General features: G+C 35.8%; 1 protein-coding gene across 3 annotated transcripts in view; it reads left to right on the forward strand.

Annotated features, from left to right (window-relative positions):
* Positions 1 to 13,775, forward strand: part of Dock11 (dedicator of cytokinesis 11) — a 186,108-nt gene that overhangs the window by 66,834 nt on the left and 105,499 nt on the right. For all 3 annotated transcript variants that reach the window (XM_046420911.2, XM_046420908.2, XM_046420910.2), the window contains exons 7-12: positions 154 to 288; positions 2,654 to 2,831; positions 3,434 to 3,513; positions 5,469 to 5,552; positions 9,300 to 9,440; positions 10,728 to 10,940. In XM_046420911.2, coding sequence (XP_046276867.1) covers positions 154 to 288; positions 2,654 to 2,831; positions 3,434 to 3,513; positions 5,469 to 5,552; positions 9,300 to 9,440; positions 10,728 to 10,940 — 831 coding nt within the window. The remainder of the gene's footprint in view (positions 1 to 153; positions 289 to 2,653; positions 2,832 to 3,433; positions 3,514 to 5,468; positions 5,553 to 9,299; positions 9,441 to 10,727; positions 10,941 to 13,775) is intronic.

The raw sequence follows: 13,775 nt of genomic DNA on the forward strand, positions 1-13,775 counted from the left end.
TAGTTGTAAATGGACACAATACTTTTATTTTGTTTATTTATTTATTTTTATGTGGTGCTAGAGATCAAACTCAGTGCTTCACAGTGTGAGGTAAGCACTCTATCACTGAGCCACAACCTTAGCCCCTCATTCCTGTTTTTTTTTTCCATATAGGTATTCAAGAGAAGGTATTTTTACTTGACTCAACTTCCTGATGGTTCATATATTCTCAATTCCTATAAAGATGAGAAAAATTCAAAAGAATCTAAAGGTTGTATCTACCTGGATGCCTGCATTGATGTTGTTCAGGTAAGGCTAACAAGGTAATTTTCTTTTTTAAAGTGTGTTATCTATTAAAAACCTCTGCATTTTCCCCTCTTGGTTAATAGTACCTCCATGCTAGAAACCTGAGAATCCTCTTCAGTGCCCTAGTCTTGCTCATTTCAAAGTTGATGAAGTTCTTTTGTATCTGTCTCAAAAGTGCCTCTTGAATTTCTTTTTTCAGTTTGCACTGCCCTTTGTCTGGTTCTCCCTTGTATCCTCTGGAATAGAGTCCTGCTTTCTTGCCTCCTGTTTTGTTGTCCTGCTCTGGCCCCATCTTCTGAGACATAGATATGGTCCTTGACTTGTCTTCTCAAAAACTTTTGGCTCTTGATTTACTGCCTTACAAAGGGAGATCTGAAGCTCTTCACATGACATTCAAGGTCCACAGTGACTTGTCCCTACCCTCTTTCCTAGCCTCATCTTCCCTGCACCCTCTTAGAGAGTCTGGGTTCTGGTCACACCAGGCTGTGCACTCCATGGAGTGGCATGTATATGTGGTTTTCCTTACATTTTTTTTCTTCTTGCTATATACAGTCCCCTTCTGTTCTAGTTTCAACTTTTTTATCTTTTGAAGCTTAGCTTAAATGCCACTTCTACTGTGAAATGTTTTATATTTCCTTCCTCACTCTTATGCCCACCAAACAAAACTAAGCTCCACCTCCCTCATGCTACCACTTTGGTTTTTCCTCTATTGTTTAAATGAATCCCACTCTTAATTTGAGATTCATTCTGAACGTTCCTTTTTGTATTACAAGGACCATGTCTTATTTGCTTCTCTATCTCCTGTAATAATTAATAGGGCCATGCACATCAGAAGGACTTAACAAATGTTTGTTGATTTGAATTACTAAGGAGGCATAGACAAAGACAGGGTGGGAAAAGAGGGAGAGAGATTATTCAAATAGGAAGTTCAACTGACTGAGAGGAGCCATTATAACAGAGCCAGGGTGGCACAGTGGACTATAAGGAGCACTGAGCTGATTAGGAGGCAAGAGATGTCAGGTTAGTGTCCTTGGTTTACCAGAACCTTAATTTTTAAAACTAAAATGGGGGATGGGGCTGGGGCTCAGTGGTAGAGCGCTTGCCTGGCGTGTGTGAGGTTATTGGGTTTGATCCTCAGCACCACATATAAACAAACAAAATAAAGGTCCATCAGCAACTATAAAAATAAAATAAAAATTCAAAGCACTTTTAAAAAGTATAAACATCTTTGTTAAATAGAAGGTGTTTATTTGTTTTTGTTTTTTGTGCGTGGCATTGGGGATGGAACCCAGGGCTGCCTTTGACCACACTAAGCCAGTGCTCTACTACTGAGCTATACATTCTCAACCCAAAGGTGCTTCTTAAACATATAATTAAAGCTTTATTATTTAACTGAAAAAAGAATGCACAATTTCTGGATTTCCTCAATTGATCCTAGTCTGAATTAACCTTTTTTTGTAGTCCTTCTACAATCAACTATTTGTGATTCTTTCTTCAAAAGAGTTTGAAATATATAAGTCTTTATGACTTGTTTTTCCTATGCTTTGAAGATGAGGAGGAGGAACTTTATTGGTTTCTTCTTGAATACTGACCATGCTGTGCAAAATTATTTATTAATAAACCTTTCTTGAGTACTGAGGCATTTGGGTGGAGGGAGTATGTCATTTCTTTTGTCATAACAGGAAAGGTGGTAAAGTAAAAGAGCATGTTGAATATTGAGTAAAGGAGGTGGCTTTTATTTTCCTTGTATACTAGTATTCAGCATAGGCCCCTTCCATGTATTTTACTGAGAGTCATAATTTGATTTGAGCTAACTTTTGTGCTATTATTTGACATCATGCATGCTCAAATGAATTAAGTGTCTGTGTTTATGTGTTAAGTGTCTGTATGTCTGTATTAAGTGTCTCATTTTAGATCACACACTTTATGGTGTGATCTAAAATAAGTATTGTGTTTATTTCAGGTCACATTTAAGGTTTAACTTTTAAGAGCTAATTTTGAAAATTATAAATATGCAAGAAAAACTTTAAGCAGGGTAGAACTAGTAAAATGTTTGCTTGTTTTTGTGGTCGTAGTTTAACTTTCTAAATGTGAAGGATGCCAGAAGGCTTTAAGTGATAATATTTATTCAAGTTGGCATAAGTTAAATAATTTGTGCATATACCACTGTGTTTAGTCCCTGCGGGAACAAAACAGATAATGTATGATACAGTCATTCATTGTCTGGGAGTATCTAATCCTTGCTGAAAGAAGCAATTATTTCATAAAATTATTGATGCATTTGTATAAAAAGAAATAAAAATGAGATCTAATATTAAAAGGACAGCTAAGCTAACTGAATGCATATCTTCTTTTTCTCCCCCTCTAGTGTCCCAAAATGCGCCGTCATGCTTTTGAACTCAAGATGTTAGATAAGTACAGCCATTATCTGGCTGCTGAAACTGAGCAGGAAATGGAGGAATGGTTGATAACTTTGAAAAAGATTATTCAGATCAATACTGACAGTTTAGTGCAAGAAAAAAAGGAGACAGTAGAAACAGCACAAGGTCAGAATTTTTAAATGATTCGTTACTGAGGTAAAGCCCTTATCTTTAATCATGGGAATATCCTTTGTGTAGGGTGAATATGGAACTCTTAATCTTGAAGGATGACCTGCTTCTTCATTAAAAGTGACTATAGCTGGGTGCCATGATGCATGCCTGTAATCCCAGCAGCTCAGGAGGCTGAGACAGGAAGATTGTGAGTTCAAAGCCAGCCTCAGCAAAAGCGAGTCACTAAGCAACTCAGTGAGACCCTGTCTCAAGATAAAATACAAAATAGGGCTGGGGATGTAGCTCAGTGGTCCGTCCAGCGCCCCTGAGTTCAATCCAAGGTACTAAAAAAAAAAAAGTGACTATAGAAGTTGATAGACTTTTTAAAGAGTTGTTGTTGCATGGACTCTGACACATGAAATATAACCAGACTAAAAAGGATAAGAAATTCATGGCAGATTTTCAAAAGTCCATTAAAGTTTTCCCTATGCTTTTATAATCAAAATTCTTTGCAATAAATCTAGTAGGAGAGGATGGGGTAGGAGAGAGGATATTTCTCTTAAGTGATTAGTAATGGTCTATATGGTTTAGAACATCTGCTTTTAATGAATTTGCAGATGATGAAACTAGCAGCCAAGGAAAAGCTGAGAACATCATGGCCAGTTTGGAAAGAAGCATGCATCCGGAACTGATGAAGGTATATCTTCCTTATGGCAACTTGCCTTCAACTGAGACAATACAGGATTAGCTATTAAAGTTTTAAACTGGATTCCATTTGGCAATGTCATTTCCAAGTTAAAAACCACAGCAAATTGGTGAAACAGGTAGCAATTGTCAAAGAAAGTTATATTGCTAAAGATGGCCTTATAAGTGTCAAGTGGACAGTTTGGAAAATCTTATTTTTTTTTCTAGACATCAGGAAGGAGTTCCAGCTTTTTGTGACTCTACTAATTTTTTAAGAACATTTTCCAAGTTTCTTTTAAGAATATCTTATTTTTAAATATTTTTATTTTTTAGATGTAGTTGGACCCAATACCTTTATTTTACTTATTTATTTTTATGTGGTGCTGAGGATCGAACCCAGTGCCTCGCACATGCTAAGTGAGCACTCTACCACTGAGTCACAACTCCAACCCCCTTCAATCATTTTATATACTGTGTGGTACTCTGTGTGATACATTCAATTCCATTACTATATGTCATTCCTAAAATATTCTTCTTTCAAGGGGTTAATGATGTACATCATACACATGATATTTAATCTGATAAATTATATGTATTCATTTCATGTGAAAAGTATATATTCTTTATAAGTAAATATGTCTATGAATAATTTCATCAGATAAAGACTTTGTTAACATCTTTTTTTGGGGGGTTATCTGGGATTGAACCCAGGGGTGCTTAACCACTGAACCTCATCCCTAGCCCCTTTTTATTTTTTTGTTTTGAGACAGGGTCTCACTAAGTTGCTTAGGACCTTGCTAAATGCTGAGTCTGGCCTGGAACTTGTGATCCTCCTACCTCAATCTCCTGAGTTGCTGGGATTTTGGCATGTGCCACTGTGCCTAGCTTAACACATCATGTTATTAATTTTTAATTTTTTTCTCCCTTTGGGAATTTGAAATGGACTAGTTTTAAATTATAGAGTTGATTATCATACATACAAACACACACTCTCACACATTTCATACACACATACACACACACACACACACACATATACACACTTTTCTCTGTGGACTTTCTATATAATACAACAGAAAGTTAGGTTGTGCTTGGTGGCACACACCTGTAATCGGAGGATCACTTGATCAAGACCAGCCTGGGCAATTTAGAGAACCTTTCTCAAAATAAAAATAAAAAACAAAACAAGAAAACACACACACACACAAAAGAAAAAACAAAGGGCTGAGGATGTAGCTCAGGGTAAAGCACCCTTATGTTCACCACCTAGTATCATTAATATTACTAATAATAACAACAACAACAACAATAATAGTAATAATAATAATAATAAATAATGAAAAAAGAAGAAAGTAAGAAAGCTAGGACTCATTTATACATTTAAATGCTTGTCAACCCTATGTGTATTTTGTACTCATTCCTCTTCCTCAATTGCTGATTCAAACAATTTCAGAAGTTTCTTTTTTGGCAATTTAAATCTACTCTTAAACTTCAAAACTGTTTCTCAAAAGTCTAGCAGTATACTCAGGATCCCTTGACCTTAGCTTTCTGTGGTTCTGTAGATTATAATTGTGTGCTTTCTCGAGTCTGTACAGCCCATTATGTTTGCTAACGTGATGCAATCAGAATTGTATATAATATTTCATAGCTAACACTGTGGATATGTAAAATATTGTGATTTCTCATTTGTTTCTCTTATGCATTCAAAGTCTCTTGGATTTCTTTTTATGTGAATTATGGAATGAACCATATTATTGGTATTATGGAGAAGCTCATAGAAAGTAAAAGAAGCAGATCTGTAGCTAAGTGTGGGTCATAGTGATGGTGATACATCTCTCCTAGCTAAGCAATCATACTTTATTCATATTAATTAAATGGAAAGTAAGAATGGAATATTTTTGAGCTGTATCAGTACTATTTTGAAGGACATTAATGAACTAATATTACATGCATATTTTTAAATTTTAGTATGGAAGAGAAACAGAACAGCTAAACAAACTCAGTAGAGGAGATGGAAGACAGAATCTCTTTTCTTTTGATTCGGAGGTTCAGGTATTATTGATATATTTCTTGAGTCCCAGAATTGTTGCTTATAAATAACATCTGTAAAATGGTTAAATCATTGCCTTTTTTTTTTCGCCAGTGGTGACTATAGATTGTTTTATATTTGTCTTGTTCCCTTTGAACATGTAGCTTAAAATTGACTCCTAGCTCAAGAGGACTGTCATATATTGCAAATGTATATATATTTCTCAATTTCCAAATTCTTTTCACATCACCTTATTCCTTAACATGGATAAATTAATAACCCTTAAAAGATTATTTCAGAGCTCTTTTAACTCATTAAGTAGAATTGTGATTTTTGTGACAGTGAATACCTACAGTATAGAGAATACCAAATCAAATGACAATTGATTTTCACATTTGATGTGGACACATTAAATTGGGGTATTTTCATGTCTGGCTTAATCAAATTTTAAGTAGTCGGTGAAGCATGACAGTGCAGGTTATGTGTATTTTAATCTCATTTATTAGAATTAGGAAATTTTTGGAGTAAGATATTTATATTCGGCCTGAGATTGTAGCTCAGTGGCAGAGCACTTGCCTAGCACATGTGAAGCAATGGGTTGATCCTCAGCACTACATAAAAATAAAATAAATAAAATAAAGGCATCGTGTCCACCTACAACTAAAAAATATATTAAAATATTTATATTCATCAGATATAAATATTTAATTACATGATATTTTTAAATTAAATCTTTGATTTGTTTAAATGGACAAAGTCTACATTATATAAGTATTATGAATGGTGTTTGTAGTAAAAAATATTTCATGAGAATATGAAATTATTTGGGGTGAATGTTCTTGGTTTTCTTTTGTACTTTTCTTTTTCTTTTTTTAAAAATATTTTTTAATTGTAGATGAACACACAATATCTTTATTTTTATGCAGTGCTGAGGATCGAACCCAGTGTCGAGGCAGATGCTTTACCACTGAGCTATAACTCCAGCCCCTCTTTTCTTTTTTTAATATTTCTTTAGTTGTAGTTTGACACAATATTTTTATTTATTTTTATGTGATGCTGAGGATCGAACCCAGTGCCTCTCAGATGTGAGGCAGGCACTCTACCAATGAGCTACAGCCCCAGCCCCTCTTTTGTAGTTTTCTATAGGATATTTTTAATTAGTTCAATTTTGTTTGAAATAGAAAAGTAGTATATAAGCATTAATGTTTTTCTCAGTGAAAATATAACATGAAAATATAAAACAGTTTGGGGAAAAATGATATTATTGTTGCTTCATATAGTTTTCTAATTAAAGTCTTTTTATTAGGTATGAAATGGGAAAATGTTTAGTTTATAAATAAAGCAAAGAGTTTTCTTTAATAAAAATACTACATGAAAAAGTTAAATTGTTTTTTTTTTAAATATTTTATTTTCCCTTTTCCACCTATTATATTGCTTTAGTGTTAATTACCTAGTTTTTTGAAAGTAAGAGTATACCAGGGCTTAGGAATGTCATTTCTAAGATATTCATTCAGAAATGTACTTGTCCTAAGAATATCTGAGCCTTTGATTTCTCCTCAATGATTGGGCTCTAATTGGACATGTCAGGCTCTGTCTTTGTATACAAAGGAGGCAATTGACTGTGGTTGAAACTAAATCTTGTATCTTTGAAAATTTGTGGTGTAGTGTTTTTGTGGTCATGAAACCAAACTGATTTTATGTTTTGGTTGTTTATCAGTGAGCCATAGTGAGAGAAACATTCACAATTATGATGGCGCTTCAAGCAAAAAAAAATTGAATTTAATGTTGATTATAGAAGGCAGTCTTGCCACAGAGTAACCCATGTGGTTGTATGTGTCAAGTACCTTTTCTAAGTGAAGTGCCATCCCATAATTTCAGCCTTCTCTCTTAGCCATAATTCAGCATGGAGAGACACATTTTTTTTTAACTAGTAATCTTAGAGAATCAAGAAATGCTGGCTGATTGAAGGTGGTGGCTCAAACTTTGAACTATCAGGGAAGGCCATATGTCTCAACATTTGCAGTCACAGGCCTCAGAAAGGAAAGGATTTGGGGGCTGGGACACTTTGGTCCAGTTTCTCCTCACATTCCACTGTGTGAGTAAGACAGAAAGGAGAGCAGATAAATGGGCGGAAATTAGAATTGATCTCCATGGCAATGACTTGCCTCTGCTGGTTTCGCAGATAAGTTTCAAGAGGGAGCTGTCTAGTCCCACACATTTGTATTCCTTTTGTAGATAAATAGGCCCAGGAGGAAAAAAAAATCACGCTTTCAGGTATAAACATTATATATTAGGCCTTTTAAGGTGGATTTTGATGGTGATCCAAGTTAGGTTAGAATAGTTATAATTATCCAAGATTCTTTAGGCATAATGCCCATTTTGGCTTGGATTACTTGAGTAATTGAGAAAAATTCGTATGTTTCTTGGCTTGAGGTTTTTTGTACTGGCAACATACCCTGCTCAAATTCATGCAGTCATTTCCTGCCTACCATATCTATAGCCTTACTGAAAGTATAGTAAATTATTCCACAATCTGTACCTTTTTTCCCATTTGTGAATAAGATATAAATCAGTTCCTTCAGAATGGACAGATGAACTTAGATTGACTGAGCCTTAAGAGCTGAGAGGTTTCTAGGAGTTTCTTTAAGGAGGGACAGATTCCTCCCCTACTGAGAGAAGATCCTTGACTCCTGATATCTTTTATTTTAAACTTGTGTGTATTTTGAAATACCAATAATTAAAAAAAAATATTTCAGTTTGGCAAGCCAGGGTATATCTCCCAGCTCTGTTAGAAGCTGAGCTCAGTGTTTATCATTTTCCTAAGCAGACGCCTCTCTCACTGTTAATCATTTGAACATAGGTGGTCTTTGGGGTTCCAGCCTTGTCTGCTTCTCACCCTACATGCCACTAACTCTCAAATCCAGACTTTCAACCCAGACCTTTCTTAGTTTTCTAGCCACCTACTAATTTCACCTCAAACCTAATATATCCCCGATAGAACTCATCAGTATCCAGTCACCTTCCCCCAAAGTCTGCCTTTGATTTGTATTTCACAACAAAGTTCATAACATCTATCTCTGCCTAATCCCCACCACCTTCAATCAGCCAGCATTATATTATTCTTATTGCCTCCCATATCCATTCCTATAATTTTTGCCTCCTGCTGAGCTCATAAAAGAAAGAAAATTTCTACCATCCTAGAACACATATGGAGAAGGTGAATTAACAACTATATAAATAAAAAATAATATTAGATAAATCAGAGAAAGAGAGCATAGACTTTGAGGGAGTGTGCAATTTTCTGTAGGGCATTAGGGAAGCTCTCTGGAAGTGTCAATTGATTGGAGACTTGGAAGACATGAGGGAATAAGCCATGCAGCTCTCTTCGGGGAGAAGGTTCCTTACAGAAGAACAATGCAAAGGCCCTGGTTATGAGTGAGCTTGGTGTTCTGGAAAAATAACCAAGGAGGTCAATGTGATTAAGAAAAGTGTGGAGTACAAAATGATAGGAGAGTATGTCAGAAGTGTGAGAGGAGACTTGTTCATTGCCTTAGATGAGAATCTCATCATGTCCCTCTAGGATTTCTCCATCAGTATTTGAACTTTAGTGTAAGACCTTCACATAGTCTTGTTGAGTGAAAAAAAATTTAAAGATTCAAATAAAGAATTGTTGGATTATGCCACTTTTGCTATTTAATCTGAATCCATATCAGTCTATATTTATATGAAACCCATCCTTTTAAAAAATTATTCATACTACTGTTTTGTAGAGGTTGGACTTCTCAGGAATTGAACCTGACATAAAGCCATTTGAAGAAAAGTGTAACAAGCGTTTCCTGGTAAATTGCCATGATTTAACTTTCAATATCTTGGGTCAAATTGGAGACAACGCAAAAGGACCACCCACAAATGTATGTATGACTTTTCCTTTTATTTCCCTTTTGGTAGTAGAGTGCTTGCCTAGCCATGTGTGGGACACTGGGTTTGATCCTCAGCGCCACATAAAAATAAACAAATAACATAAAGATATTATGTCCATTTACAACTAAAAAATAAAAAAAGAAATGTCCCTTTTTTGTAACTGAGAACTAATTTACTGGATGAAAATTTCATTACTATACATTATGAGAAATTTGACATGTAAGAATTTTATATATCTCTTTCTTTTCCCAAAGTATGGATATATTCTTGAGAGGATTCATGAAACTCTTACCTACTCAGAAGAACAGACAGAGAAAGCTCTTGACTTTTTAGAGAGACAATCCCTAGATCCTGCACCATCCTCAAATTTGGGAATTCTATTAGGAAATAGAATTTCTTCTGTGAAATTGGTTTAGAGAAATGAATAAGTATCCCCAAAGCCATGGAATACAGATGCTGTGCAGCCTGCCAGGCTCACTTACTAGTCTATAGAACAAGATTGATTTTGGTCTGCAGAGAAAATTCTAATTAATAGGTGTTATAGATCATTTGTGTTGTTCAGAAATACTTGAAACTAAAAATCTTGAAAGAGACTGTTTTATGTTCATCTTTATTTTTGGTTTCTAGTTCTAAAAATATATCAAGAGTGATGATTGATTATCTTACAAAGTGGCTGAAATGTACCAGAACACTTTTCTGTGTGTAAAGAGTTAATGTTTATGCCATCTGGCATGAAATTTCTCTTTGTGACCAGCTTTCAAATGCCATCTGTAGAGAGGAATCATGTCTTCCAAAACTGCTGATGGGGCAAAGCTTTAGTTGAGTAATTTGATGTTGACTGATACTAGCTCCTATGAAATGTATAGTCCAGTAAGTTGTAACAGAAGGGAAGACTTATTTCTACTCTATAAGATCAGCATTATTTTGGAGGTAGTTTAATTAAATGTGTAGAAAATTAAATTTTATTCATGGAATAAGTTGTTTAGAATGTAGCTTTTGATTTTTACTCATCTTTTTTTCAAATTCATAACTTGTGGAATTATTTATACCCCACAAAAGTTAAAATTTGACAAAACCTGTTATTTTAGAATGCTTTTTATGAAGGTAAGCCATAAGGCAATTTTAGCTAAATGTTGATCTCAGAAAGGAACTGTTATCCAAGAAACTGGAGGAATAAAAAGTTATCTTGTAATTTATGTCTCTCTCCCAACTCTACTCTCCTAACTTTATTCCCCCCAAAAGTCTTAATTTTAAAATGTAACTGTTTCTGTTCCCAGGTCGAGCCCTTTTTTATCAATCTTGCCTTATTTGATGTAAAGAACAATTGTAAGATTTCAGCTGACTTTCACATAGATCTCAACCCTCTATCTGTCCGTGAAATGCTGTGGGGCACTTCAGCCCAACTGGCCAGTGATGGCAACCCAAAGGGCTCTTCACCAGAGTCTTTCATTCATGGAATTGCTGAGTCTCAGTTACGCTACATAAAGCAGGTAAAGAGTGATCTTTAGCCTTGGTAGCACTTTTAGAGGAAGAAACAAATATTACTGCATTATTTCGTGGTTTCAGACCAATGTTTGTTTTTATGGCATTGTATCTTTTATAACATCTTATTTTTCTGGTGACTGGGGGAAAATGGAAAACAGTGGACTCGTTAATAACAGTTTGGCAAAGTCATATTATCAGTGGAACCATGATATGAGACTCAAAGTATTTTGTGAGATAGAATGCAAATATAGACAGACATACACACACGCGCACGCGTGCACACACACACACACACACACCTGAACAAGACAATTTTTTTTGAGAAATTGACCCTGAATTAGCTGTCCTATTCCTACTTCTTTATCCATTAATGAGTAGGTAGCTTTAATGGAGCATAAAATCTCTTTATACAGGGACTCTGCTTGAAAAGCAGTGGGAGGAAACTGGAATGTCACAGCTGTAATGATCTTCTCTTGTGTTCTGTCTGGAGTAAAGAATCCCTTTCAGAAAGAACCTAGCAGTTCTTTGGCATTCTGACCTCTGACCAGACAGGAGGCCACAGAATTTAGTTGGAGCAGAATGGACAGTCTGCCCTCTAGACTTTTGGAGCTGAAAGGAAATGAGATCATGGCATTGAAGTAAAGTGGGAAGAGGTATATGAACAAAAGCTGCTCACATCCTAAGGAGATTGATTTTTCCCAAAATAAAATGTTCTTTTTTTCTGATTATAAAAATAAGTACATTCTTACATGGAAATTCAAGCAATACAAGGAATATAAAGAAAGTAAAAATTAGCACCCATCGATAGTAACTATTAACATTTTAGTAAATGTCTTTCCAGACATCTTTGTTGTATTTTTATAAATACATACATATTGTATATACTCTTATAAAAATTGCATCATATTTAGGCTGTTTTACATTTACTGTGTTCACTTAATGTCATGTTTGTTATCCTATATCCATATCTATAGATTAGTCACATTCATTTTAAAGGATAACCTGGTATTCCTTTGATTTAGCTAGTTAGGATATTTCTAATTTTTTGGTATTAGAATGCAGCATTGAACATCTTTGCGCATACATCTTAATTCATTTGTTGAACCCTACCCCCTTGGTACCAGGGATTTAGGGGCACTTAACCACTGAGCAACATCCCCAGCCTTTTATCCCCCATTTTCTTAAAATTTATTTTTTAGGTGTGGATGGACACAGCACAGTACTTTTTAAAATTTTTATGTGGTGCTGAGGATCAAACCCAGGCCCTGCCCATGCTAGGGAAGCACTCTACTGCTGAGCCACAATCCCAGCCCCTTTTTTCCCAAGTTTTTAAAAAATATTCTTTTAGTTATACATGGGCACAATATCTCACTGAGTTTCTTAGGGTGTTGCTAAATTGCTGAGGCTGGCTTTTAATTTGCAATCCACCTGCCTCAGTTTCCTAAGATGCTGAGATTACAGATGTGCCACCATATCCAGCTGTTGAATTGTCTCTTTAGAAAATGTTCCAAGCATTGGGATTTTCAGGATTAAAGATTATGCTTTTTGCTATAGGTTACCAAATTGTTTCTAGTTTTCTTTACATGTGCTATGGGGCTATGGATCTGTGGTAGCTTTCCTCCAAATTGTTCCCCTGATGACCCCTAAGTTTGTTCCTCAGACCATTTGTTGCCATCCATATAAGCATTGTACTACAATGGAAGTTATTTCTAATGCAAAAATCGAGCCATTACAGTGTTATAAGTATTTAGGAATCTGCTATTGAATTATATGTTCAAAATTTCCTGCATGATACCATTAAGTCTTTTTAAAGCTGATGATAAATTTACTGTATTTTTTGAACATACTCAGCTATATATTTATTATAAGAAGTTTAATTTGTGGCTCAGATGTCATCCAACTTGCAGCCTAGGTCAAGAAGAAAAGTAACATTTTGTTGTTGTTTGAGATGGGGACTCACTGTGTTGCCCAGGCTCGTCTTTTTTTTTTTTTTTTTTTTTTTTGCCACCCGCTCCCTACCCCATGGTCTTGAACTCCTGGGCTTAAGCAGTCTTTCTACCTCAGCCTCCCAAGTAGTTGGAAGTATAGGCATTGTCACTTCACCCAGCCTCAACATTTTCCTCATATTTTTGTGGTGCCGGCCTTTTCCATCAGTGTCTCATATAATCAAAACAGTCTCATAAAATGGTGTAATGATTGCTATTTTACAGATGAGAAGACCAAAACTCAGTAAGGTTAAATAAGCTGCCCACCATTATATAGCTAGCACTGGTGAACCTAGGATTGGAACCTAGATCTGTTTGGAAAAACTCAGTCAATAATATTTATTGGACAGAATGTAATTAAATGCTCAAATACATAATACCATCACATGCCCTGCCATGACCTGGGGGCTGTTTAGTGTGCGGGGGTGGGGTGGGGGAGCTGGGGTAGGAGGATCTGATCTGTTCTCTAGAAGGAGGGGCTAGTGAAGTGGGGAACATATCCATGTTTCTTTGGTGGGAAAATAGGGCTGGGCCAGAGGCTTTGTCCTACAGAGCCAGACTCCCAACCCGGGTGGGATTCCTGGGCTTTCTCTGGCTACGTTCTGCATTCTGAGGACAGGGGAAGGTAGAAACTAATAAAAGGAAAGGCAAAAACTGTCCCCAGAGAGTGCCCCCGCAACATTGGAGTCCCTGGTCCATTGAAAAGTGTACATTGTTATGGCTCAGTATCCTTATCTATAAAATGGAGGTAATGCTAATGCCTGCCTCCAAGGGCTGATGCAAAGCTCAGATAAGGTGTGCTGCCCTCAGAAAGTGCTTAGTGCTTAACAGTACAATGTGGCTGCTAGGAGTAGC

The sequence above is a fragment of the Marmota monax genome, unplaced genomic scaffold, assembly GCF_021218885.2.
Source record: "Marmota monax isolate L192 unplaced genomic scaffold, Marmota_monax_Labrador192_F-V1.1 WCK01_AAM20220418_F8-fsc00155, whole genome shotgun sequence".
Lineage (NCBI taxonomy): Eukaryota > Metazoa > Chordata > Mammalia > Rodentia > Sciuridae > Marmota > Marmota monax.